This window comes from Xenopus laevis, chromosome 3S, assembly GCF_017654675.1.
Source record: "Xenopus laevis strain J_2021 chromosome 3S, Xenopus_laevis_v10.1, whole genome shotgun sequence".
Taxonomy (NCBI): Eukaryota; Metazoa; Chordata; class Amphibia; order Anura; family Pipidae; genus Xenopus; species Xenopus laevis.
In genome coordinates, this window is record NC_054376.1 from 64,781,820 (window position 1) to 64,809,088 (window position 27,269).

The 27,269-nt window shown below is 39.3% G+C and overlaps 2 protein-coding genes across 10 annotated transcripts in view; both read left to right on the forward strand.

Annotated features, from left to right (window-relative positions):
• Window positions 1–8,591, forward strand: part of ahcyl2.S (adenosylhomocysteinase-like 2 S homeolog) — a 66,949-nt gene extending 58,358 nt beyond the window's left edge. For 7 of the 8 annotated variants that reach the window (XM_018254314.2, XM_018254313.2, XM_018254315.2 and 4 more), the window contains exons 15-17: window positions 86–164; window positions 2,305–2,425; window positions 3,829–8,591. In XM_018254314.2, the coding sequence (XP_018109803.1) occupies window positions 86–164; window positions 2,305–2,425; window positions 3,829–3,835 (207 nt within the window). In that variant the 3' untranslated portion in view covers window positions 3,836–8,591. 8 annotated transcript variants of the gene reach the window in all.
• Window positions 8,592–10,706: 2,115 nt separating this feature from the next.
• Window positions 10,707–27,269, forward strand: part of nrf1.S (nuclear respiratory factor 1 S homeolog) — a 36,346-nt gene continuing 19,783 nt past the window's right edge. The window contains exons 1-7 of one of the 2 annotated variants that reach the window (XM_018254293.2): window positions 10,707–10,863; window positions 18,906–19,149; window positions 20,449–20,563; window positions 20,737–20,863; window positions 22,348–22,488; window positions 24,563–24,721; window positions 26,191–26,385. In XM_018254293.2, the coding sequence (XP_018109782.1) occupies window positions 18,915–19,149; window positions 20,449–20,563; window positions 20,737–20,863; window positions 22,348–22,488; window positions 24,563–24,721; window positions 26,191–26,385 (972 nt within the window). In that variant the 5' untranslated portion in view covers window positions 10,707–10,863; window positions 18,906–18,914. 2 annotated transcript variants of the gene reach the window in all.

Genomic DNA, 27,269 nt, shown 5'->3' on the forward strand with positions numbered 1-27,269 from the left:
TGTTTGTAATTATCAAAAGCATTTACCGTAAATTGTATTTTAATACCCTGTAACTGATAAAGAACAAATGTTTTATATGTCTCAGGCACTGGCTTTAATTGAACTCTACAATGCTCCTGAAGGACGTTACAAGCAAGATGTGTACTTGCTTCCCAAGAAAATGGGTATGTTTTAAACACTTAACTGCTGTGTACAAATTAGGGCAGAGTGTATGTGATATTCTGTTTGTTTCTCAGGGGAAAATTAAGCTTAAATCAATACTTGGGAGCATCAGCCTTAAGAAATATGGATATAATTGTTTAGGTTCTGGTTATTTATAGGGGTAGTTCACCTTTTATAATGATATAGACAGCATCATTGTAAGACATTTTTTTATTTTGTTGTTTCTTTAGCTCCCCAGTGTCTTTCAGCCTTTATCAGTTTGTTAGGTTTCCATTTAACCTTGCAACCATGCAGTGATTTGACTGACAGACAATTAAAAAAAAATAATAGAATCGTGCCTGGAGAGAATTATATGTAATACAAAGTAACAATAAAATTGTAGCCTTACAGGGCAGGACTATAAGGTACCCTATACTGTTGCAGTGATGCAATAAGTGTTTGAAAGTAACATAACACTGCCTTAGACAATGCTTCAGAGCAGTGCTGTCCAACTTCTGTGTACCGAGGGCCAAAATTTTACTGGCCAATGTGGTGGAGGGCCGATAATAGAAGTCAGTGTTGGCCACTCCCCCTTTTAATCCCCACCCACTGTAAACCACACCCATGTTACCACAAGAACTTTTACGATCATATCCACATTAATGGTGGTAGCACACCAAAAACCAAATGGTTGGTGCTCACTGCAGGGAAATCCCTCATCACTCATATGTGAAAAATTGAAGTCATGTAAAAACATACCCTTAAATCCATATGCCTCATCCTCCCCTGTGGATAATACAACAACCCCCAACACATCATCAAACACCTTAGGGGCCCCGAATAAACAATTTCCAAATGCTAACAAACCCCTAACAGGCTTATTTTCCACAGGTAGCGTAGGGCAAGCAGAGAATGGCACACACAAGCAGCACTGGGCAAGCAGAGAATGGCACACACAAGCAGCACTGGGCAAGCAGAGAATTGCACACATAGGCAGCACTGGGCAAGCAGAGAATGGCACACAAGCAGCACTGGGCAAGCAGAGAATGGCACACACAAGCAGCACTGGGCAAACAGAGAATGGCACACACAAGCAGCACTGGGCAAGCAGAGAATGGCACACACAGGCAGCACTGGGCAAGCAGAGAATGGCACACAAGCAGCACTGGGCAAGCAGAGAATGGCACACAAGCAGCACTAGGTAAGCAGAAAATGGCAGACACAGGCAGCACTGGGCAACCAGAGAATGGCGCACACACAAGCTGCACTGGGCAAGCAGAAAATGGCACACACAGGGAGGGAAGGCAGAACAGAGCAGGAGACAGGGAAATCTATCATTCTAATATGTACTACATATAGTGACAGTGCTGTTGCCCCATTAGCATTTTGAATAAGGTGTGAACAGTGTGGGCCCTGAGTCTGGGTCTCAGGTGTGAACAGTACAGGCCTTTAGGATATAAACAATAGAGGTGTCACAAGTGTGAACAATGCAGGGGGATCACAGATGTGAACAATACAGGGGATAAATCTGAATTGGAGCTTTAAACAGTGCAGGGGGCAGTTAATAACTGTAGTGATACCTTTTAAATGTTAAATATGGTAAGCAACCACAGCAGGTAGGTGGGGGCCACAGAAGGGGGGGTCGCATGCGCCCCGCGGGCCGCCAGTTGGACAGCCCTGCTTCAGAGCAATATGCTTCTTCCTGTAGAGGCCCAGAGGATTTTGTGGAAGTATAGGGTTCTTGTTACAGGCCATTTGCAGTACTTTAATTTAAAATTGCTCTTTGGAAGTAAATGGCTAAATTGAATGACTAGTATCATTGCTGAGATTAACGCTTGTTTATTTTTCAGTCAAATATTTTTTTACTCCAATCCTTAATTATTGTTAGTTTTTAATCTGCAGTGATGTGCCTTAGTTTACACTCTATAGCTTTAACTTTACAATTTTATAAATTTTTATAGTTGGCATTATATTGGTATGGTAGAACTAGGCATGTCAGGCTGCCTCAAGCTTTTACTGTGTCTTAAACAGCTTAAAGCAATCAAATTATAACATATTAAGGTATTTTAATTAATATTTTAAGTGTGCCAAATTTATTGTAATACTGAATATAGATGTTTCTTATGTCATATTGGCAGATCAATAATATTTTTCTCTCTTTAGATGAGTATGTTGCCAGCCTTCATCTACCCACCTTTGATGCCCACCTAACAGAGCTTTCAGATGAGCAGGCCAAATACCTTGGGCTCAACAAGAATGGCCCTTTCAAACCAAATTATTACAGGTGGGTTCTCTTTAAGCAATGTCATATGGCCCGTCCCAATTAATATAAAGTTTGTTTAGAAACTTGACATTGCAAGTGTAAATGCTGCCAGGCAGCAAGGGACTGCTTAGTGTACACAGCAGGTTTAAGTATGATCAGTCTTTTCTTTATTGGGACTTGGTATTTGGTATTGCTGATATGGTGAAATGTGATTGATACTCAGTCAGCTGTATATAAATAGTGCCTGAAGTTGGTGCAGCCCAGCTGATATTATGGACTTGCAACACTGTATTACCCGTGTATGTGGGCGAAGGTTGGGGGGGTCTGCTATAATATTGTTAAAAGATTGTTTGCATATGGTTCACAATAAAGAACTCACCAGCACACCCTGACCTCTCATTCCTCAAACGACTGGTGCATGGTATACTCGTATCAATCAGCACCCTCCACCAATGAACATACAAAGGAACAAATATTGGCACAACATTTAGGGGCAGATTTATTAAGGGTTGAAATTGAAAATTCTAATTTTCACATTTTTTTTTTATGGTCAAACCTCTCAAATTCGAATTGTGAATTATCCAAACTCGATTTGAATTTAAATTATAATTTCGAGATTTATCATATCCTGGCCCTTTAAAAATTCGAATTCAACTCTTCACCACCTAAAACCTGCCGAGTTCATGTATAAGGGACCAGGGACCATTTTTAAGCTGTTAATAGCCTTCCCGACAATTAAGGTTTTTTCTTAGAAAAAACTTCGATTTCAGTTTAGTGGAATTTAACTAATCCGATTTGAGTTTTTAGGTCGGGAATATTCGTCCGAGTTTTAGATAGTTTTAGTCGAATTTCGAGTTTATTTACATTTAATAGAGTTTAAAAAAAGAAGTAAATGTTTCACTTGAAAATGAGACGACTTTTGCTTGAAAATGCAAGCATCAATGTTTAAGTTGTCTCTGAGATGAAAGTAATGCAATTATGGGCCATTTGAGCCAACAATTGAGCTCTCAAAAACCAATATGCTTCCCTTTGCCTTTAACAAAACCTGAGTAATGTTACCTTTAGAAATGATGTTTCTGCAGCTTATATTGAAACTGAGTTGTTGATTTTTCAAAGGTTCATAAAACCACATTACATTTTGACACCAGTAAAAATTTAAAATTAAAATTTTGAGAAAATGTTCCCATATGTATCATTCTTAAGACTGCATTGAGGAAGACTTCACTGCTTATGACAGGAAGAGGAAGTTTGTAAAGGTCAAAAAAACACACACAATAAGCAAGGCAAAGGAAACAAATATATATTTTTAAAATACATATGTTTTATAATATCCCAATTAATAAAAGTATACTGAAAATATAATTTTAGTGTTTTAAAGTAATTTTTATAGTATTAATGCCTTTTCTGTCTGCTTTTATTCTCAGGTATTAATTGCAGATGGCCACCATAACAAGAAGAAGTAGAAAGACTTGGAAATGCCTGGAATAAAAAAAAAAAAAAACACAAAGGAAAGAAATGCCTCTCTCAGAAACTGCTGTACAACTTCTCAAGCAAAACTGGATTTTCTGCCATATTATCTAATTTTGCATTAAGATATTTATTGAACAGAAGATGTGTAGTATATGGTATTTGTTGCCTCTTTTAGTCATGTGACCCTGCCACAGAGAGAGACCAAGGTTCATATAATGTACCAATAGGCTTCTTAGTTTCTGCTCACTGCTCATCCCATCATTAAATGGGAAGGGAAACCAGTTAACTAGTGTGAATCATGGGTTTCAAGTTGAATTGATATATTGCTTTAATATTCACTTTTATTATTTTATTCTTTTAAATGTTTGGTTTTTCCAAAGACAGAACAGTGTGGACCTTTTCAAGCAAGCCGTCTAGTGATCTAAATCTATTTTATTGTGGTTTTAATTGTAGTTCAGCATTTTTATGGGATATTCCCTTTGTCTCTTATTCTGGATAACAAACTCTAAGCCTGCACCTGTTATGCTGCTGTATTAGTTACTTATCCTTGTTTTGACACTAAGGAATCCTTCTTTAAAACTGTTCTAGTGGTTTGCAGTAGTTAGTAAGCACTCAATCAAATTGATTAAGCTTGTAAGTTTCCACCTGATGATAAATGAGTAACTCATTTAGTGCCATGCAACAAAAAATAAGCAGTGTTTATGATAACCTGTAATATACTGCTTTGCTCAGGTAGCCTGAAATAAGGCATCCAAATTTATATCAGCCATTAGAGGCTGTTAACAAGGTCTTATTGATCTTTATACTTCACATGATCAGCTGAGCTTTTGCTTAGTACTGGCCTGGCAATGTTACTGGCCAGTATTATACATTTTAGTGCCCATCACAGTGACACGATTTTTCTGTCAAATGAGCCATATTGTGTTCCCTCGTATTTTAAGGACCCCAAAAAAAGAGCACCTTGCTGTATAATATCTACCCCTGCCTGTGTTTCTATAAGAAATTCATTAAATGTATCTAATGCCTAGAAGTGGTAGGTAAAGATGTTCTGTTTTGTGCTCCTGTTACTGTGAGACTATTTGTGCTGTGTAAGGCATACATTCCTTACATGTAATGCAAATGCTTGTATAAAAATGCATATGGGAGGGTAATATAAAAGACCGTATATACCTGTGGTATGTGCCCTCTATTAAAGGAGAGGTATAGCCTCCCCAGTACTAATCTGGGGAAACATTGCAGCCTTTTACAGTTATAATTTTCATTAGACTTCCTTTTTTTTTTTTTTTAACCTCTTAGTACACTATGTTTGATAATTCTCTCCATGTAAGAAATCTGAAAGCATTTTTTAGAAACCATACAGGAATAGCCTGTGCCTAATAACATTAACTACTAATCGGCCATATATGGCGGGTTTATATTCTTACCTGCAATCTTCCTCAGGTCCCTACAGTCTTGCTGCAGTTCTCTACACACAAAGTGTAAAAGCTGCTTGCAGTCTTCCTTTTTTTGGGTAAACACTTAATGACATGGACACCCATCCAACAGATGATTGGTGAATGATTCCATGTTGATCTGTCAGGGTTGAAATTTTTAGCATACTATTACATCTGTCTATACACTGCCATTCAATCAATGAACATGAAACCATTGTGCAGGAAGTGACTTATTTTCATAGATGGAAATTAATCTCATCTGCAGTCTCTTCATCTTTTTAAGTAGGTGTATAGTTAGGTGCTAGTTCAGAATTCAGTTATACAGAGATTTTTTTACTTACCAATAAATCTTTCTCGTCTTCTACACTGGGGGACACAGGCACCATGAGGATGTAGATCCTGCAGCTGGAGAAGGGACGCTATAAAGTTAAAGTTGACCCCTGAGCTTAAATATTGCCCTGAGCTGGAGGAGGAGTCAATTGTAACCTTTTAGTGTCCTTTCTCTAGCTGCAGGATCTACATCCCAATGGTGCCTGTGTCCCCCAGTCTAGGGAAGAGAAAAGAACATTTGCCTTTAGAATAATAAAATCTCATGGTATGTAGTCATCTTTAGAGAATTATCAAGGCAAATCTGAATCTTGAAATCCAACATGAAACCCAAGTTGCTGCTCTTAGAGAGTACCTCATTTCTACCAGCTACCAGCCACTGCAGTGGTATTACCATACCGTGATTTTATTTCCAGTCACTGTATGATGGTTATTCTTTAAATTAGCCAATCAAAAACATTTGGTTTTTTTTTCTTATTTTTTTGAATGTGTTGTTTTTAAACCATCTGCCTTATGTGTGTAAAACATCTTTCATTCTGCTATGATCACATATATTCAAGACATGCTTGTTTTTACTGTGATTTTATGCTTTTAATAGCCATATGCAGCCTCTCTCTCTGCACCAATTGTACTTCGAGCTTAGGAAACCATTCATCCTTCTTGCCTCACATTCCCATTTAAAGCTGTGAATTAATTATGTCTGTGTATTAGTTATGCCAAACAATACAGGCTGCTACTGGGTATTTGTTTAAAGAGATTTTAAAATTTTTAGTAACCACTGTATTTATTTCCCAATTATTTTTTTTAAAAATTTTGAGCTCTTTACCAGGGGCACCCTGCTGTAAAAATGCCTTCATGTGTTGCTGCATTTATGACATGAATTGCAGAGCTTTGCTGGACTGATCTGTGATTGCCACATGCCTTTTGTCACTTTCAGTAGGCTGCCTAGCTAGATTTGTGTGATCAGCTATCTAGGAGGTGACTGGCATGAAAATAGTGGTCACTGAGCCTGCTGCAGGGCTTTATTTTCTTGTCCTTTGTACAGTACCACAGTAAGCTGATGGGGTTTGGGGCAGTGGCTGGGGGATAGCATTAAAAAGGGGATTTTGTCATGGGAAAACTTTATTTTTAATTTTTTTCAAAAAGGCATCCGGTAATAGATCATGCATTGAAATCCATTTTTCAAAAGAGCAAACAGACTTTTTTTATATTAAATTTTGAAATTTGACATAGGTCTCGACTTTTTCCCAGATGTCCTCAGCCATGTGACTTGTGCTCTTCAAAACTTCAGTCACTCTTTACTGCTGCACTGCAATCTGGGGTGATATCACCCCTACCTTTCCACCCCAGCAGCCTATGAACAAAACAATGGCCTCTGACACCTACATTGCTAAAATGCTCCATATGCCCCACGTAGTGGTAGATGTGATAATTGATTATTAGAAAAAATAGCCTGTCTGAAAGCAGTTCCATTCTCAATTGGTGTCTCGCTATGAAAGCACATAAACATGCAAAATGACCTGAGATGGCTGTCTACACACCAATATTACAACAACAAAATTATATTTCCTGGCTCAAGAATAAAGTTTTTAATGGTAGAATTACTTACACTGTGCAATTTAGTAATTAAAACTATACCATACAAATCATGACCGATTCACTTTAAGAAAAATAAATGTGAGGGTTTCAATAAAAAGCACACTTTTTCAGGTAATTATGATGCCTAACCTAAAGGTTTGCTTTATTGCTAATCATCCTGGCACCCAGTCCCCTATCCCAAATGTAAGCATTATCTACAAAACTAATGTAAAACCTATTATATTTAAATATTATGCTGCTGCTATTACATTGTCATGGTTACTGTGAATACATAAAAATACTGTACATTGCCTGACAGAACAGTGAGCACCTGTTTACACTAAAACATTTGCAATATTATGCTATGATTTTTCTAGTAGTGGCTAAATGGTTGGTTTGCCCTTTATTTAGTTTGTAATATGCTGTAGATAGTGATTTTATGAAACAATTAGCAAATGGTCTTAACTTTTTGTTTTTTAAAATGATTTAGCTATCTGGTTGCTGGTATCTGACAACCAGGCAGTAGTTTGCAAGAAAAGCCAGGAAGATAAGCAAGAGAGCGCCTGAATAGAGAAAAATATATATAAGTAATAAAACATTACCATGACAATAAAAGTGACAGGATAAAGGCTAATCGTGACACTATATTAAAATCTGATGACAAATTGACATGATGCTTAGAATAGATCATTCTGTAACAAATATACTAGTTAACGTAATGGTAAACTAACCCTTTAAAATTTACAGCCACTCAATTCTACTGTACCCTGTGGCAGAAATAGAACCAACGCTTTTATTTCTTCACCTCTAGATAATGGTTCTTTCCCATTGTTAAATATTTCACAATGCAAGCTGGGACAGGTGTACTAAAATGTAATGATCAGTAAATGCAAATATGTAAGGGAGTAGTATAGAGGAGACTACTGCAGACTTGTTATATACATGTGTGTTTTTCTGATCTTTACATTTCTTTTGCATAGAAAACCTTTTATTACTGGAACTAGACTGCACTTCATTTTAAATTATCTTTTGGGTAGCTGTTATGTATTCGATACTTTGTGTGTATTTTTAAGGCTTTCTTTTACAGTCAAGCAGCAGATGTGTGATACAAGGCAAACTGTGCTAATGAAAATAATTTGGGCATTGATAATTAATCACACATGCTATTGGGAAAGGTTTTAGTGCATTTTTCTTTGCACAGACAGCAGAGTTTAGCATACATTTGTGTCTATCTTCCTCACTGGCTGAATGGATATGCAGTGTTCAGAAATTTGAATTCTCTAAAAGGATCTTTTAAATTTTTAACATGAGTAATTGTATTAGATCAGCAATAAGGAATCTGTAATCACAAAAACATAAATAAAATGATGTATAAATCATGGTCTTGTCCTGTTATCTTCATGCTAAGGGACACCCTTAACCTTTTAATTAAATTTATATTTTTGTTTTTATTATGGGAGTACAGTTATTTTGGCATTATTACAAGCACTGTGTCTACTGGTGGTTTTTGGACTACTAGAGTGTATGTATTTCATTAATGTACCTTTACATGTGTTTTATACCCAAGAGAGCTAAAGTACTGCTTTCTTGTAGTTGCATAAACGCACAGGTCATGGTTTATTTGGAATAATAGCACATTTGAACTAAAGTATGCCATTAAAGGAGGCATCTTTCTTGTAGAATAATACTTTTTATATGTGAGGCACAGCAGCACTGCCTGGGCTTTAGTCATTAATTTGAAACTCATTAAAAGTCACTTTTCCATCACCCTGTGTGATATAGATAGCAAAGGGTTTAAATGATTCAGGTCGTCCCTTAAGAATCATTGCAATCAACAGTCCATCACTAAGGGGCATATTTATCAAGGGCTGAATTTGGAATTTGAAAAACTTCGAAATTCTAATTCAAAAAGACCAACCGAAATTAAGTTTAAGTTTTTTTTTTGGCCGAATAGGTCAGTTGCCTGAATCATAATCGTACGAATTGCAGTAATAGCGCATTAGATCGATTTCGAATCAATGTTTTTCCCAAAAAAAAACGTTGATTTGTCAAAGTCCACCAATTGACTCCAAATGGGTTCTAGGAGGTCCCGTAGGCTAAAACAGCAATTCAGCAGGTTTTAGATTGCGAATAGTCGAAGTTGAATTTTTAAAGAGACAGTACATAAATAGATTAAGATATTTGAATTATTTTAAATTCAAATCAAATTTGGACTATTCCCTAGTGGAAGTACACAAGAAATAGCTCGAAATCCAAATTAATCTCGACCTTTGATAAATCTGCCCCTTAGTATCTCTCCAGCATTTCTTTGTGCAATAATGGCGGTTTCTGCACGTATTATATAGTCTGACACTTTCATTTGCAGCCTTCTGAAGAAATGTTAACTCTGTGTAAGCTAATTATTTGTGTCTTACCTTTGCCAGCATAGTGGTTTCTAAGGATTCGAAGTGCTTTCCTTCCATCATCAGCTGCTTCTCTCATATTTAGAGACAGAGTTATCATCCAAAAATTGAATTAACTCAGCATAAGCCTCCTCTTTCTTACTTCTATCCTCATCCAAGTCTGTGTCCTCTGTGGGTTCATGCAGGATAGTTTCTATAAGATTCATCTGGCAGATGTGGCCTAGAAACGTCTCAAATAGTTATTTTTATCTCTATCAAATAGCAGCCTGCTCCATCGGTTTCCTCCCTCTCTTCTGGGCCCATAACCTGTTGCCATTCTGCTTAAGAGATGGGATAACTGGTAGCTCAATGTCACGTGAGCCTGCAGCTTTTGTTAGACAGGAGAAAATGCACACAGACACCATGCTTCACTTGTTTCAAGAAGTTATAAATGTATTAACGCTTCTGCATTAACAGACAAATCATGTCGCATGAAACCTTATCAGATTACTATGGGCTCTGTATGAGAGCACACATTAATACATATCTCAACTACGTTGCTTGCTGGGGGGCATCAATGACAGAGAGGGGAGGGGAAAGCTATACCCGGCAGATAGTGAGGGGAGTGAACATGAACTAGTGGTAGGTAGAATACCCTTTTAACAGGTACCTGCCCAGCACCAGGTCTGGACTGGGATGCAAAACCTATCCAAGGGCCCAAATAGCTTCCCACCAGCCCCAATAGTGTCTGTCAATGGCATTTTACAGCATTTGCCAGAATCCAGATTGCCAGTCCGGACCTGCCCAGCACCCCTCTATCGTTGGGCCCTAGGCAGCTGCCTCTTCTGCCTACCCCAGTTCTGGCTCTGGCTGCAGCACTTCCTTGTTGCAAATGTGAATTATTAGTTGAAGGTAACTTGTTATACCAGGCTTGGCTGGGCCAGGTGGCAAGTGCAACAATTGATGCCAATGTTATTTATAGGGAGACTGTTTTCCAGTGAAGATTATATGCCTACCCCTGGAGACTGTCCTATATAAGGAAAGTATAAAACAAATCAAATTGGATTCGTGATGTTTGCGACAGTGAGAGGCCTTCTCAAAATGGCGACCTTCTTAGTACACCACGTCCTGAACCAGGCAGACGTCAGTACGGCAGTGACGTAACGCAGTCCTGGCCGTGTGCAGCTTGGGCTCCCGCAGCCATTGCAGCTTAGAGAGTTCCCCGCTTGTGTGTCACGGCGCAGGCTCGCTGTAGCGCAGCCGCTCTGAGGTGAGTGCCCTACCGCGCAATCTCCAGCTATCTCAGCCCTGCTGGCGCAGCCGCAACACGGAGCTCGGGCTCCGGGGTTCTGCCAGCAGCTCCGCCCCGTAGAAAGCCTGCCGGGGAGTATAGTGGGGACTGGGGAGCCAACCAGAGGTTGTGGGGAACAGGCAAATGTAGGGAGGCTGCAGCAGGCCGCACTAGGCCCTGCTGATTGCGATATGCAGAGTGCATTTTATGTATGGAGAAAGGCTTGGTTATTATCAGCCGATGTGTGTGTCTGATTCCAGAATAGAGCCTCGGTAGTGGTTATATGATTTGCTCCGCTACATCTTATCTGCAGTTTGTACATGCAGCGCATCTAGCTCATTCCCTAGGGTTGCCCAAAATGTATGGCCCTAGAGACAGCCGGACCCCTACAATATACAATGGCTCGTCCACAGTCACATCCCTATCGCAGGAAATACTGCTTCCTTTTTCAATTAGTACTGTCCCTGTGGATTATGATTTTATTTGTTACGTTTTATGTGATATAGGGCTAGTCCAGGGGTCAGCAACCTTTACTATCAAAAGAGCCATTTTGGCCCCCTCTTCCATGAAAGAAAAATTGTCTGGAGAAACAAAACATAACACAGCTTATAAATGTTTTAACCTTTTTTTTAATTTTAACAACAGAATACAACAAACAGAAGTACAGTGTGTATGTGTAGGCCTACTTTGAAATACATTAAACACTGAATTGCCCTATTAAATACTAGTGTTTTCACCTGTTTAATGTCTGTTTCTGAAGCTCCATGCTGATCTTCCCTCTATTGTCTTGAGTGTGTGACCGAGGTAAGGACCATGAATCATCTTGCTGCAGCTAGGTCTTGCCTGTCACTCCTGGGACGTCTCTACAGCCCTCACACCTGCTGGCCGCTTACCGCCGTTTGCTTACCGTGGTCATACACTCAAGAATCCGCCAGCAGGTGTGTGGGGGTTGTATAGATGCAAAGCTGCAAGACAGAGCCGCAGGATGAAGAGCTGCATGAGGCTCGGGAGCCACGGGTTTCCTACCCCTGGGCTAGCCTGACCGCTTGCAGCACTTATTGCACTACTGTAACTAATAGTTCTAGTTTGGTAAAGGTGGCCATACACGGGACGATAAAAGCTGCCGACAGACCGAGTCGGCAGCTTATTGGCCCGTGTATGGGGGCCCCTGACGGGCTTCCCCGATCGAGATCTGGCCGAAAGTCGGCCAGATCTCGATCGGATGGGGTTAAAAATCCCGTCGGATCGCGGCCGCATCTGTTCGTTGATGCGGTCCCGCGATCCGACCGCCCGTTTGCGAACGTGAAGGATCTGATCGTTGGGCCCTAGGGCCCACGATCGGATCAGCCCGATATTGCCCACCTCAAGGTGGGCATATCGGAGGGAGAACCGCTCGTTTGGTGATGTCCGTGTATGGCCACCTTAACAGCTGCTGCTCTGAGACTGAGCTTCTCTGGTCTGGCTAAGCTCAACTCCAGCACCAATTACACTTCTGTGTCTCATTCCTTATTGGCACTTTGTTTATAAAGTTGTGATTAAAAAAAACATGTAGTTATTGGGCTTAATGGCAAATATATGATTTACATATTTATCTTTTCTTCACTGTCAAGAGCTGTGAATTTTTTCTTTATAACCTTCATTACCATGAAGTCAAAATATAATTTATAAATGGCAGCAGGTGGCGGATTAATGCCTGGCATATCCTAGGCTATAGCCTAGGGGCCCATAGTGGTCAGGGACCCATAGGGTTTTTTTAAAAAAAAAAAATGTCACCGTCCACTGCCTGCAACGTCTGACTGTAGCTCATGGGAGCCCAGGAGCGGGTATGCAGGAGGAAGATGAGGAGAACATGGGGCAGGATCCCAACCACTGGCCCGAGCTGCCCGATCCCCTGGCCGCTTACTCCAGGTGTGGAACCTGCACTAAGCAATGTGACAGCAGCCCTGGGAAAGCCCTGCTCGGTCTGAGGTGCGGAAGCAGTTTCGTGAGGATTGACCGACTACCAGCACCCTGGCTTCTCACATTGGTCTCCCTGGCCTACAACCCTCTTCCCCCACCCCTGCTATATATGAGCCTGGGGTAGGGAGGGGGGGGTACAGAGAGAGAGAGGGGCTTTACTGAAACCATAGGACAGGGGGACACACACAAAAGAGAGAGAGAGAGACCGCTAAAGCAGGGAGAGGGAGACCCAGGCATAGAGAAAAGAGAGAGAGACACAGACGTAGAGAAGAAAGAGAGAGAGACTCAGGGTTAGAGAGAAGAGAGAGAGTTGGTCATTCTGTGCCTTTTCAATATGGTAGTCGTGGCTATGTAGGGGTATATGGGGGTGGGGTCCTGTGGAAAGTGTAGCCTAGGGGCCTCACGTAGTGTAAAGGTGGCCATACACGGGCAGATAAAGCTGCCGATATCGGTCGTTTGGACCAATTTGACAGCTTATCTGCCCGTGTATGGGGGCTTCCGACGGGTCTTCCCGATCGATATCTGGCCACAATATCGATCGGGAAGGTTTGATTTTTAACCGACCGACCTGTCGGAGCCCCTTGGCGTATCGTAATTCGATCGTACAGCCGAATGTTCGAATTACCCCCGATATAGCCATGCTGTTAGTGGCATATCGGGGAAAGATCCGCTCGTTTGGCGATGTCGCCAAACAAGCGGATCTTTGAGTCTATGGCCAGCTTTAATCCGCCACTGAATAGCAGCACAGTATTTTGCCGGGTTTGAAGACATATAAAAAATAACACATCACGGCTTTTTATTAAAGGGGTTAAGGCTGTGGGCACAATAAATACTTTGCTTCAACTACCTGGTGGAAGAATGCCTTCATTTGAGTGCCTGCTCCATAATAATTAAAGGGATTCTAAAGTCAGAATAAAATTGATGTGATCTTGATAAGAATGTGCCTCTGTGCAGTTCAGTTTTATTTTAGATTTTAAAAGATAACCGCTGTGTTTTTACTTGTGAAAAGGCCATTGGGCTAAGCTAAGCAGCTATCACTTAGGGTTGCAGCAATGCTCTTACAATTGATTATGCAGGCAGTGTCTCCAATAAGAGACTGCTTTGCAATATCATTACCTCCCAGTAGATTAGTGATGTGAGGGTCGGGTAAAATCTGACCCGCACCTGCCCGCCCTCCCTGAGTCTGCACCCAACTCCCGTGTTCTTTGTATAGCCCTGTCGATGATGTCACAACAGAGGCAGGCGAGCAGGCGCACGTCTATAAAAAAGCAGGAAGAACAGCTCAGCCCGGACCCACCCGCAAATAGGGGTTCTAGGTTGGCCCGAACCTGCCCGACCTGCGAGTCCCATGGGTATCAAGACGGCCCTCACATCACTACTGTAGATATTAGAGCTGAATAAGCTGCTTTTCTCCATTGCTGCGTTTTAAAGTCCTCCTTTGCCACCTTTAAGGTCTTTTTGGCCTTCTGTTATAAATTTAGGGTTTTTTGGATGCCATCTGCATATTCAGAAAACCCCCTGAGCTTTGGAGCTCTTGAGTTGTAGGTCGCATTTTGAAGCGTAGCACTAGTATTTTTTGATTTTAGATTCAATCAAATTCAGATCGCATACACCTTGTTCAAGCCTTGTTGGTTTGGGTGCTTCTCCCACATTGTCCTTCCACACTAGGTAACACTTGTAAATAGTCGAAAAGGGCAGCACTCCAAAATTACTTAAAAATACTTTATTCGTAATGGCAGGGCAGCATTCCAGCAATGTTTCGAGCCTGGCATGGCTCTTTTGTTTTAGAACCTCTAAGGGACATTGTAATGCAAAACTCAATTTAAAGTGACACTTTTACATACAGTAGAACCCCCATTTTATGTTTTTCAGGGGGCCAGAAAAAAAGGTGTAAAATCAGGGAAATGTATTATGCATAATATATAGGTGGGACCACAAAACAACAATGTAAAATGAGGGAAAACTTAAAATCAGGGGATGTAAAATGGGGGTTCTACTGTATTGCTTTACTTTCCTAAATGCACTAACTGTCAAGGTTTTAAAGTTATTTGTAATTTCTATTGAAATCTCTTGTGAAATGAAATTTAGAAATAACTTTTAAAACACCAATAATTTTAATTAGTGATTATTGGAAAGTTATATAGAATTGTATCTTGTTTATGTAGGCACATAGATTCCCAATATGTGGGGTAGCTTACTGGGGAGTGGATAAAGATTATATTCATGAAAGCCTAGGTCACAAGTTTCAGCTTGTCAATAGCAGCAATGATCCAGGACTTCAAACTTGTCACAGGGGGTCACCATCTTGGAAAGGGTCTGTGAGACTCACATGCTCATTGGGCTCCGAGCAGCTGTTGGGAAGCTAAGCTTAGGGGTTGTTGCAAATTATCAAGCAGATAGTCAGCAAGTCTGTAATATAAGCTGATTCTACAGGGCAGACACAGACAACCTAAAGGGTTGTGGTTGCCTTGCGCTGGTACTGAAATCAAAAATATAATATACGACATTTATAGCCTACTTCTTTAGTTAAGCTTTAGTTCTCCTTTAAGGGTAAAATACATGGAAGATTTTGATCAGATTTTGTGGGACAGATTTTATCTGATCTTGTCTTGCAGCAGCACACAACAACACAATATTTTGTAGGATTTTACAAAATCTGATCCCATCAGTAATTTTAAGTCAGATCAGGTAAAGTCAGATGCAATGTTTTGTTCATACATCTAAATGTAGTGTACACAGCAGATGTTTTTTTGATAAATCCCATTTTATTTTGACCCATACAACTACATCCAACTTGTGCTGTAAGTTGATCCAACACCATCCTATAGAATCTCTACTGTAGTAACAATAGTATTCAGATTTCCTTTATTCCAATACTGATGGATGTGTTAATAGCAATTACAATACTTGCAGGGCTCCCAAAACATATTCCAGCAGCACTCCGGTTCAGTGAAAATATAATTTATTTTTTCAACAAATCATTTTTTCAACAAAAATTTTCACTGAACCGGAGTTCTGCTGGAATATGTTTTGGGAGACTGGATTTGACCTGGGCAGTCAGAGTCACAGTCGGCACCCGACGCTGTAAAGAGCGGTGAGAATGATTGTGTAGCACTACTTTCTGTGTATACCAATACTTGCAGGGCTAAGCCTCAGTAATGCACTTTTGTCATTTGGTAACAAATGATCGACTTCACATTAAAACTATACCCCCAAAATGAATACGTAAGCAACAGTTTATATCAAATTAAGTGGCATATTAAAGAATCTTACCAAACTGGTATATATATATAAGTAAATATTGTCCTTTTACATCTCTTGCCTTAAACCACCATTTTGTGATTGTCTGTGTTGGCTCAGAGATCACCTGACCAGAAATACTACAACTTTAACTGTAACAGGAAGAAGCGTGGAAGCAAAAGTCACAACTCTGTCTGTTAATTGGCTAATGTGACCTAACAAGTATAATGTGTGTACCGTGAATCCTACAATCCCAGGGGTCGGCACTTTTTAAAATGGCAATTTTCTATTCACCCTTGGTAGCACAGATTTAAACACAGGCAACAAATCTCCCCATGTGAAGGTAGCCAGGACAGCAAAATATGTGCTTTAAGAACTCAAATTCGACTATTCGCCACCTAAAACCTGCCGAATTACTGTATAAGTCAATGGGAGAGGTCCAGGGACCAATTTGGTAATGTTTGTAGCCTTTGGAGAAAAAACTCTAATAGAATTTTTATAATACAAATAAAATTCAATTCAAGTTTTCATGTTGTTTAGATTCGTTCAAGTGTAAAAAATTTGATTTTATTAATACATTTTGACTAGTCGAATTTCAGATTTATGGGAGTTTAAAAAACTCAAATTTGAAATTTGACCGATGATAAATTTGCCTCTAATTGGCACATAAATAAATAGCGCAGGCAACGTCAACATTGTGTGAAAGAGTTATTGTCTTTGGAACAAAGTCTGCTCTAGGTACAATTATGTCAACGGTGCATACTCTTTTATGGTACTTAATTTCATTAAACTTCTCTTTATTTCCCTCTGGCAATCCACACAGTGATTGTTAGGCACCCCCAGTGATTAAAGGGATACTGTCATGGGGAAAAAAAAAAAAATTCAAAATGAATCAGTTAATAGTGCTGCTCCAGCAGACTTCTGCACTGAAATCCATTTCTCAAAAGAGCAAACAGATTTTTTTTTATTCAATTTTGAAATCTGACATGGAGCTAGACATATTATCAATTTCCCAGCTGCCCCAAGTCATGTGCAGAATTCTGCTGGAGCAGCACTATTAACTGGTTCATTTTGAAAAATATTTTTTTCCCATGACAGTATCCTATTACTCCAGGCTGCGGCTCCTCTGCAAAAAAAAAAAAAATCAGCCTTGCCACTAAGGCAACAAAATTCTGTGCTATGTACATGCACCAGCCCTGACTAAGGAGTACAAAACGAGAAGAGGAAGAAGGTTGCAACTCATTGCTCCTCAAACTCTACCCCAGGCCAGTGTACTTCTTGTTTTTTTTTTTGAAGGAGCATGGGGTAACTGGAAACAGTGTAGGTTGCCTAAAAACTTCAACCTCCCTGTAATTTTACCCTTCTTTGTCTTATTAATAGGCACAATACCAATTGTTTAAATTAGGGATGCACCGAATCCATTATTTTGGATTCGGTCGAACCCCCGAATCCTTCACAAAAGATTCGTGCAAATACCTAATCAAAACAGAATCCTAATTTGCATATGCAAATTATGGGTGGGAAGGGGAAAACAGTTTTTACTTCCTTGTTTTGCATATGCAAATTCTGTTCACCCGGGCAGAAGGATTCGGCCAAATTTTGCTGAAAAATCTTGAATCTTGGATTCGGTGCATCCCTACTTTAAAACACAAAAATCATAGAATAATAATCTAAACCCCCCCCATTTTCCATTTCTCAGGGGACCAGAACATCTGGAAAAATGTAAGATCAGGAAAATGCTATATATACATTACCGTATATTGGTGGGACACAGGCTGAGATCAGCCCAAAAACTGACTTCACCTTCAGCTCCACTGTGTGACCTCACACAGATGGATGGGATTCAGATCAATGGAGTAGGGACACTGAGCCGATCTGCTTCTCTCAGCCTGCAAAAATACATAAACTGACAACAACCTGTGTGCCCATATCCTTAACCCACACTCCTAAAAAAAAATAACTGACTTCTGATAAGATTGGCCCTAATGTATGTGAATGTGAGCTCTACTGGGGCTGATGTGAATGATGTATAATTTCTGAACAACACCTTGCAGAAATGTCAGCACAATATAAATACCAGATCATAAATAATCTGCTAAGCATGTTACTACAACAGCAGAATGGAAATATTCAGTTTTGGAGGAAAGTTGTAGCAATAATACATACATAGACGAATAATACGTCTGTTATGCACTGCTTAATGATGCAAAGGCAAAATTCTAGAGAAGACAAACTAAAAATGTTCAATTTTGAATATCTTAATAATATATAAATAGATTTGAAACCCACATTTACTTAAATTGGGCAATGCTGTGCTTATTTCCACAACTGGGTGTGCAGCTGTGATACTCAACCACTGCTGGGGGGGTTGCAGAAGCATTGCTCGTGGTTGCATGTTTAATTTCTAAAGCTCCTTTGCATGCCTCTTTGAGCACTCCCACGTTGCTTGTCTTTAATGGTGGAGGATGGGCTATACAAGTGAGGGAAGTAAATAAAGTATCATGTGAAAAACATGCCATCGGGGAGAAAAAAAGAATGGAGGAGCATATTGAGAGGGAATGTGTTAGAGAAAGACACCTTGATGACATTCATACATATATTATGAATACAAAAGAATCATGAATATGCTGCAAATTATTCATATAAGCAGTGCTTATCGATTGTGTCCCTGCAAGATCAGCAATCCTCTGACTGAAAGGCAGCTTTAAATACTAATAACAGTGGATTAAGCTAAATTTGGTCTTTATATAAAGGAAATATTGCCTAGGTTATTATATATTAATCATCTATTTAATTAGGTATTCTTTTGTGTATCATTACAGTAAACAGCAATGGAGGACCATGCAGTTACCCAGACAGACAGCTTAACCACCATTGAAGCCCATACAGTGGCCCACTCTGTAGCCCAGCAGGTCCAACAGGTCCATGTTGCCACATACACAGACCACAACATGCTGAGTGCTGATGAAGATTCTCCATCCTCTCCCGAAGACACGTCCTATGATGATTCAGATATCCTTAATTCTACTGCTACAGATGAGATTACGGCTCACTTGGCTGCAGCAGGTACAGAGGTCATATTGTTGGACAATTCTTTTTTTCATTCATTTGCATATGAACATTTACTACTTCCATGTTTTTGCTTTGTGTAAATGTGTAGCCAACTTTTGCCATTTGCCAAATAAGTGGCAGACATGGTGAAAAAGCACAATTCATGCATCCATCTTGTTTCTATACATTTTACATAATTTGAGGGGAGGCCCATAAGGCTGTTTTGGTTTATAAAAATGTCCCAGATTAATAACAAGCTCTTCTGTATAGTCTCTGTAAAATGGGCAGAGTATGCTATTCATATTTTTGATGCATATTCCCAAAATGTAATTTGACTTTAACTTGCTGAAACATATGACATCAAAAAAGTGACTGCTGCCCAAAACTGCACAGGACTGGGTATATAGATAATACTGCATGACAAAGTCAGCAGTTGCTGTTTTAGGTAATGAAAAGATAGCCAGTTGATAAATGCATGTTTCCTTTTTACACTTGATTTGCAGCAATGCTGAACTGCAGGGCTCTTAATTTTCTTTAAATGAATAAAGGCTGTACAAAATAAAAAATGTTTCCAATATAGTTAATTTGTCAGAAATATAATCTATAAAGCCTGCAGTGTCTGGATGTCTAACATAATAGCCAGAACACTACTTCCTGCTTTGCAGGCAGTCACCAATCAGTGACTTGAGGGGGGGCACATGGGTCATAACTGTTTGCTTTTGAATCTGAACTGCATGCTGTGGATCAATTGCAAACTAACTGAGCAGTTATGTCCCATGTGTCCCCCTCCCTTAAAGTTGCTGACTAACTCAGAGTTAGAGAGCTGAAAAGCAGGATGAAGTGTTCTGTTATGTTAGACATCCAGTCATTCCAGCCTTTATACATTACATTTTTGGCTAACTAACTATATTAGAAATTTTTTTATTTTGCACTGACTATTTACCCCGTTTTTAGTTTTACACTGAACTGTTCCTTTAATACACAACTTTGTATGTTTTGATCTGGTGGCGCTGTCATAAGATATAAAATGCTGATGACTATGGGAAGTTTCATAAGGCTAATTAAATCTGTATTTATTACTTATTTTACTTGCTGTTTAAACGGGCAGATTTGCACTTAAACACATGAATAAATTAACAACAGCATCATGTATGGCCAGAGGTTGCATTGGATACAGAGCAACGTTTCTGTGTGTGTATTTTTATATTAGGTGAAAGTGGATGCATTACATTATTTGGACAGTTCTCAAAATATATTTTAATCCCCTTTTTTGTTATGCTGGATGCAACAATTCCATATTTTACTAATTTTCAGGGCCTGTTGGAATGGCAGCTGCAGCCGCTGTGGCAACAGGAAAAAAACGTAAGAGGCCTCATTTATTTGAATCTAACCCTTCCATTCGGAAGCGGCAACAAACACGCCTACTCAGGTCAGTTATTTTTGATGGCACTCCTGCATTCTTTATAAACTAACAATATTTTCCTGGTTAAATGATGCAAACATTGCAACTACTCTGCCTCTGAATTGCAGCACTTCTCTACTTTTTTTACCTTGTTCATTCATTGAATTGTCCTGATTAATTGTTTTATCTCTCTGATTTAGGAAACTGAGAGCAACTCTGGATGAGTATACCACAAGAGTAGGACAGCAGGCTATTGTCCTCTGCATCTCTCCATCCAAGCCAAACCCTGTTTTTAAAGTGTTTGGAGCAGCTCCTCTAGAGAACGTGGTATGTTTCAGAATTGAGAACTGAGTAGTCAGTAGTATTAGGGTCATTTTGTCTGATGCTGTCATTTAGCAGAAAACTTCAGCAGACACTTTCTGTCACTGCTGCTTTTGTTATACAATGGTATACTGGTTGATCCACCACCTTTGACCAGTCTTTCTCCTTCCCTAACTATAGTAATACTGCTGCCAAAACCTGTTTCTTCTTCCTCCACAATATAGCCAAGGTACGCCCTTTCTTTCAGAAACGACAGCCAAAAATGAATCTATGCCCTTATCCTATCCCATTTACACTATTGCATTCTCCTACAAACCAGTCTTCCTCACTTCCATCACTCTCCTCCACTACCAGGATCCTCCTGCTTTCTTCTAAGAGGAAACATGTTCAACCCCAACTTAAATCCCTAGCATGGCTGCCTGTTAAGCAAAGGATAGCATATAAAATCCTTCTGCTGACATTCAAGAATGTATTTAATGATCGAGATTCTGATCATTAAAGTGGAAAAATTACAATCATATATGTGTCACTTTAAGGGGTTGTTCACCTTCCAAGCACTTTTTTTCAGTTGTTTTTTTTTATTGTTTTCAGATAGTTCACCATAAACAAAGACTTTTTTTTTCAATTGCTTTCCGTGTTTTATTTTTTACCTTTTTAAGTTTAAGGTTTAATGTTCCTGTATGAGGTTTTAGTCGGACAGCTTTGTGATCCAGGAGTAGTCTGAACTGTGCAATTTGCTACATTTAGTTGATACATTTCTCAGCAGCATCTGTGGAACAATAACAACTATTGTTTCAATTCTAACAGCTGCCTTAATGTAGCTCAAGGATTCTGCTCAGTAGGGACAGAGATAACAAATGTATCAACTAAATGTATCCATTTTGAACAGTTAAAGAGTTGGTGACCCCCCCCGAGCTTTAGAAGGTGAAAAAAATGAAACTTCAGTATTGGAAAAACGTCACAAATAAAAAATAGAACAAACTGGAAAAAGGTCTTTATTACTGGTGAACAATCTAAAACCGACTGAACTGAAAAAAAGTGTTTGAAGGTGAACAACCCCTTTTACTTCTAACTGAGGTTATAGAACTTTGTACTCGGATCCAGTTTTTGATTAGGTATTTATTAATTGGCAAACCCCTATCATTTTTTTGTAAACATTGCATGTGTACAGCAGCATGGAGAGGAACACACTTACAAAGGCGTCACACGTTAGCGTGCAATTATTAAAAAAAAATATTTCTGAATACAGTGCCAACTTACAACTGGTATTTGAAGCGTCAGGTTACCCAATGTCATCTTCACTTCTGTGGTGAGTGATTATTACGAAAAATGTATCTTTATTTCCTGCCTGTAGTTTCTCCTGCAATTCAGAAAAATATATTATCATTATTATTATTATTGTATTATAGTATTGTCTTTGAGAGCTTGGGTTGCCTGATTGCCTAGCTAGGTGCTACAGTATGTCATTTGCAGTCCTCTTTCTCATTCAGGTTCGCAAGTATAAGAGTATGATCCTGGAGGACCTGGAGTCTGCTCTGGCAGAACATGCCCCAGTACAACAGGACATCAACTCAGACCTTCCCCCTCTCACTATTGATGGTATACCAGTGTCTGTTGATAAGATGACACAGGTGAGGAAGATGTTGCTAGTACTCTGAAATTAGTGTTTCTGAAATTTTGTCTCTTAATAGTGATAACTTTGTGTGTTTTAGCAGAGGCAATTCTTAGTATTGTCTATGGCAGGGTATTATGGTTACATTTTGTATCCACAAAAAGTAGCTGCTACTAGCTCTGTATGTCTTCACCCTAACAGTTTCTGAGAGGGGCATGGATAGTGGTGTTTTGGCAATACTATGTCACTTTTTTTTTTATTGCATGTGTGCTTTTCTTTGTATGCTTGTGCGTCCTATGTATGGTTCATGGCTATACCCAATGTGTGTTGTAGCAGATGTATTGTCTATGGCAAGGTATTTTCTGACATTTTGTAGCCGTGAGAAGTAGTTGCTACTAAGTAGCTCTGTGTTTCTTCAACCTAACGGTTTCGGAGATGGGCATGGATTGTGGTGTTTTGGCAATGTCACTTTTTTGTTACATTACATGTGTGCTGTTTTTTTCAGTGTATGTATGTATGTATGCATGTATGTATGTGTGTGAGTTAGCATCTAATATGCCTGTCATAAATCAAGATAGGGCTTCTGTTTGCTAAAAAGCAAACAGACATAGTCTCAGGTTTCAGGAAACAGAACAGTGGGCATTACTTTGAAAGTAGTATCATTTCTTCCAGAACTACATAGCCTTAAAAAAATATTGCAAATATTTTTCAGGCAAAAAAAACCCATGTGTTCTGATGACTTTATACATTTAAATAGATCACTGAATATTTATCTACTCTTGCTTTTTGAACGTAATGTCAGCATGGGAGAGCAAAAAGCTTTTTTTATTAGCACCTTTGTCAGGTAATGTGCAGTAGCATCTTTTTGTTTCGACATGCCTTTTTTTGTGTACAGGATTCTACAGTTCTTGCTTTAATTAGAAAGATTCTCACAGTTCAACAGGTTTCTGTGCCATGTCTGTTGATTATGTCTCCAGAGGCTTGATGTTAATCAGGGGGTGGTACCTATGTAATCCAGAGGACACATAATTATTTCCTTCATTGTCTGTGTAGTGTCAGAAAGGGGCTGTTTACCATTTTTTTATGCTGATGTCTTTTGTATTACGTTATTGTAGATGTAATCCATTTGTCTAAAGAAAAAAAACGAAATGCTGATATTTATTTAGATATATAAGCTTATTGCTATATGCTTCAAATACTGTGGCTACAACTGTACAATTAAATATACTGGAGAAGCTATAAAGTACCTTGTCTTTGCAATAATTCACAATAAGCAACAATGCCTTTTTACTTTAGTACTATGTAAATCTGATGCAGAACCAGCAAATGCATTTTTTTAGATGTTATATTGGTGTCAGAGAGCTGATATCTGGTTAGCTGCCTATTGTTCTGTTTATAGGCTGCTGGGAGGGGGGAGGTAAGGGGGTTGATATTAAGGTGGCCATACATGGAGAGATCCGCTCGTTTGGCGATGTCACCAAACGAGCGGATCTCCCTCCGATATGCCCACCTTGAGGTGGGCAATATCGGGCTGATCCGATCATGGGCCCTAGGGCCCAACGATTGGATCCTAACGATGCCTAACGGGCGGTCGGATCGCAGGACCGCATCAACGAATAGATGCGGCCGTGATCCAACGGGATTTTTTGTCCCATCCGATCGAGATCTGGTCGACTTTCGGCCAGATCTTGATCGGTGAAGCCCGTCGGGGGGCCCCATACACGGGCCAATAAGCTGCCGACACGGTCTGTCGGCAGCTTTTATCGGCCCGTGTATGGCCACCTTTGGTTTGACTTGCAATGCAGCAGTAAAGAGTTACTGAAGTTTATCAGAGCACAAGTCACATGACTAGGAGCACCAGGGAAACTGTCAAGCCCCACACCAAATTTCAACAGTAAATATTTTTTAAAAATATGTTTTGCTCTTCTTAAAAAAACAAACAAAAAAACATATTTTTGTGCAAAATTCTGCTGGAGCAGCACCATGAACTGATGCATTATGGGGGAAAAAAACAAAAACAGAATCCCTTTAATGTGGCTTAGGTTTTCTGTAAGACAAAAGTGTTTGAATTTCCTCTGAATGCTTTCTCTCAGGCCCAGCTCCGAGCATTTATCCCTGAGATGCTGAAGTATTCTACAGGAAGGGGAAAACCTGGGTGGGGCAAAGAGAGCTGTAAGCCACTCTGGTGGCCGGATGATATCCCTTGGGCTAATGTTCGTAGTGATGTCCGCACAGAGGAACAGAAACAGAGAGTAAGTGATCCCATTAGTTTATATGACGCCCACACTGGAAACTGCAGGGGCATGCAAATAATCATCTTGGCTAACCTAATGCCACTCAGCATGTTTTATTTACATTTTTGTTACTTGTCTTCCTTGTGGCCATTTTTATCTATGATAATGTACAGTATGTACCACCATTTCAAATATATTGCACATTGTTTAGCTTCAAGTCATAAGATGGAAAAAGGAAGTATGTAGCATGCAGATTATGCTATTGGTGCCTGTTAGAAAATACACAACCAATAAAACAAACATATGCAATTATTCTGTTCACTCCTAATCTGGATATATACACGTAAAGAATGATCTTACTGATAGTGAACATTCATGCAAAGCACCACTAACTGAAAGAGTAAACCCTGGCAAATGTCAGGGTAGCAACTAAAGAATTGTACAGAGTTGGGAGTTGTAAGATTCAAAATACCCCTACTGATATAAATGCCCCCTGACCATATATTTAAACCTCTCTGACTGATGAAAGTATTGATGAAAGTATTGATTAGTTTGTAACGTCTGCTCATTACACCTTTACCAAATAACATATGTTTAGTACAGTTTTATCGGTATATGTTTAGCCATCTCAGCACAGGTCAGCTTGAACATAGGTTTATGTAAAAGATTATTTAACCATTTATACCTAAATATTTTACCTGCCCATGTAAACAGATATAATGTGTAAAAAAGGATCATTTAATTAAAGGGGAAATTGTAGAATATCTTCTAAATATTTACAGTTGTATTTGTGAGTTCCTCAGCCAAATATGGGTAACTGCCAAGGTGAAAATTTGTCACATATATTGGGGCTTATTTATGTCAAATTCAGTATATTATGCACTGCACATTTAGATTTTGAAAGTGTTTTAGTGTAGAAAATACCTGATGTGTACTGCACGACGAAGCGAAGGCTCAGGAACTGTATGTGGCACCTCAAAGGATTTTAACAGATCCCTTCCATTACTCTACAAGGACTCTGTCAATTTCAATATAGTCTCTTCACAGTACTTTATTATATTATTGATACTGTGTACTAAAAAATTGTTGATAGATCCTGGGATGCTACATATAATATTAATACCTAACTTCTTAATGATGTACATGCAAACTCTCAAGACTTCAAGTGAGCTACACCACTTCTCTAAAATTCCTATCCATATTCTTAGACTTCCCCTCCCCCTCCCATTCTAAAAACACATTTCTTCACACTCATCTAATTTGGCCATCCGACATATTGAAATAACAGCTATAAGCACTTCCTAAACGCAGTGCTCTATGCCTTATCTTTATTTGCTGACTCTTACACGACCTTCTTTATTAGAATATAAACTCTGAACGATGTAATCTTATGAACTAAAGGGCTAGCCAAAAAAAAGAAATACTGGACCACAAAGTGGGGAGGGATCATTCTTAGAGTCTGAAGACATCATCTCCAATGTTTCTAGGTTTCCTGGACTCAAGCACTACGAACAATTGTAAAGAATTGCTACAAGCATCATGGGAGAGAGGACCTTTTATATGCATTTGAAGATTCACAAGCACCACAATTGACGACAGCACATGGAATTGCACACCTAATGCCTTCACAGACTGTGGTACAGACTATCAGTAACCCAGATGGCACAGTGTCCCTCATTCAGGTGCAGTATATTTTCTGAACAGATTTGTATGTGTCTCAAAGGAGAACTAAACCCTAAAATTTATGTCTAAAAATGCCATATTTTACGTATTGAATTTATTGCACCAGCCTAAAGTTTCAGCTTCTCAATAGCAGCAATGATCCAGGACTTCAAACTTGTCACAGGGGGGTCACCATCTTGGAAAGTGTTTGCAACACTCACATGCTCAGTGGGCTCAGTGGCAGCTGTTGAGAAGCTAAGCTTAGGGGTTGTTGCAAAATGAGTTTTACCTGTAATATAAGCTGATGCTACAAGGCTGATTATTTAATTCTGATGCTAGTTGCACTGTTTTTCGTGCTGCCAATAGTAATTATCAGCCTTATATTGTGACATTTATATTCTATGTGTACTGTATATTGTGAGTGAGTTACTAAGCTTAGTAACAGACAGAGCATGTGCAGTAAATCAGCAGAAAAGGAGCTACTGGGGCATCTTTGGAGCCACATCTTTCATGCTAAAGGGCTGTGGTTGCCTTGGGCTGGTACAGAAGCCCAAACATTATGCACAACATTTCTAGCCTACTTCTTTAATTAAGCTTTAGTTCTCATTTAATCAACCTGTTTACATTTATACTGATTTTCATACTCCTATAATGTTATGCCTTAGCCCCCTTCTTATCAAAGTGTTTATCTTTCCTGATTTAATGTTTCTTATATCTAGTAGGCTGGACTGTTTTCCATAATGAAACACTAGCTGTTTTATTATCTTAATGTTAAACGTAAAGTATAGCAAAATGAGACTTCTACTTCTGCCAGCAATTGTCAAACTGTTTACTGCGTTTTTTTCTGAACTATGCCATTAATTTGGAGAAGACCATTCATTTTGCTGTTAGGAAATCCTTAGTT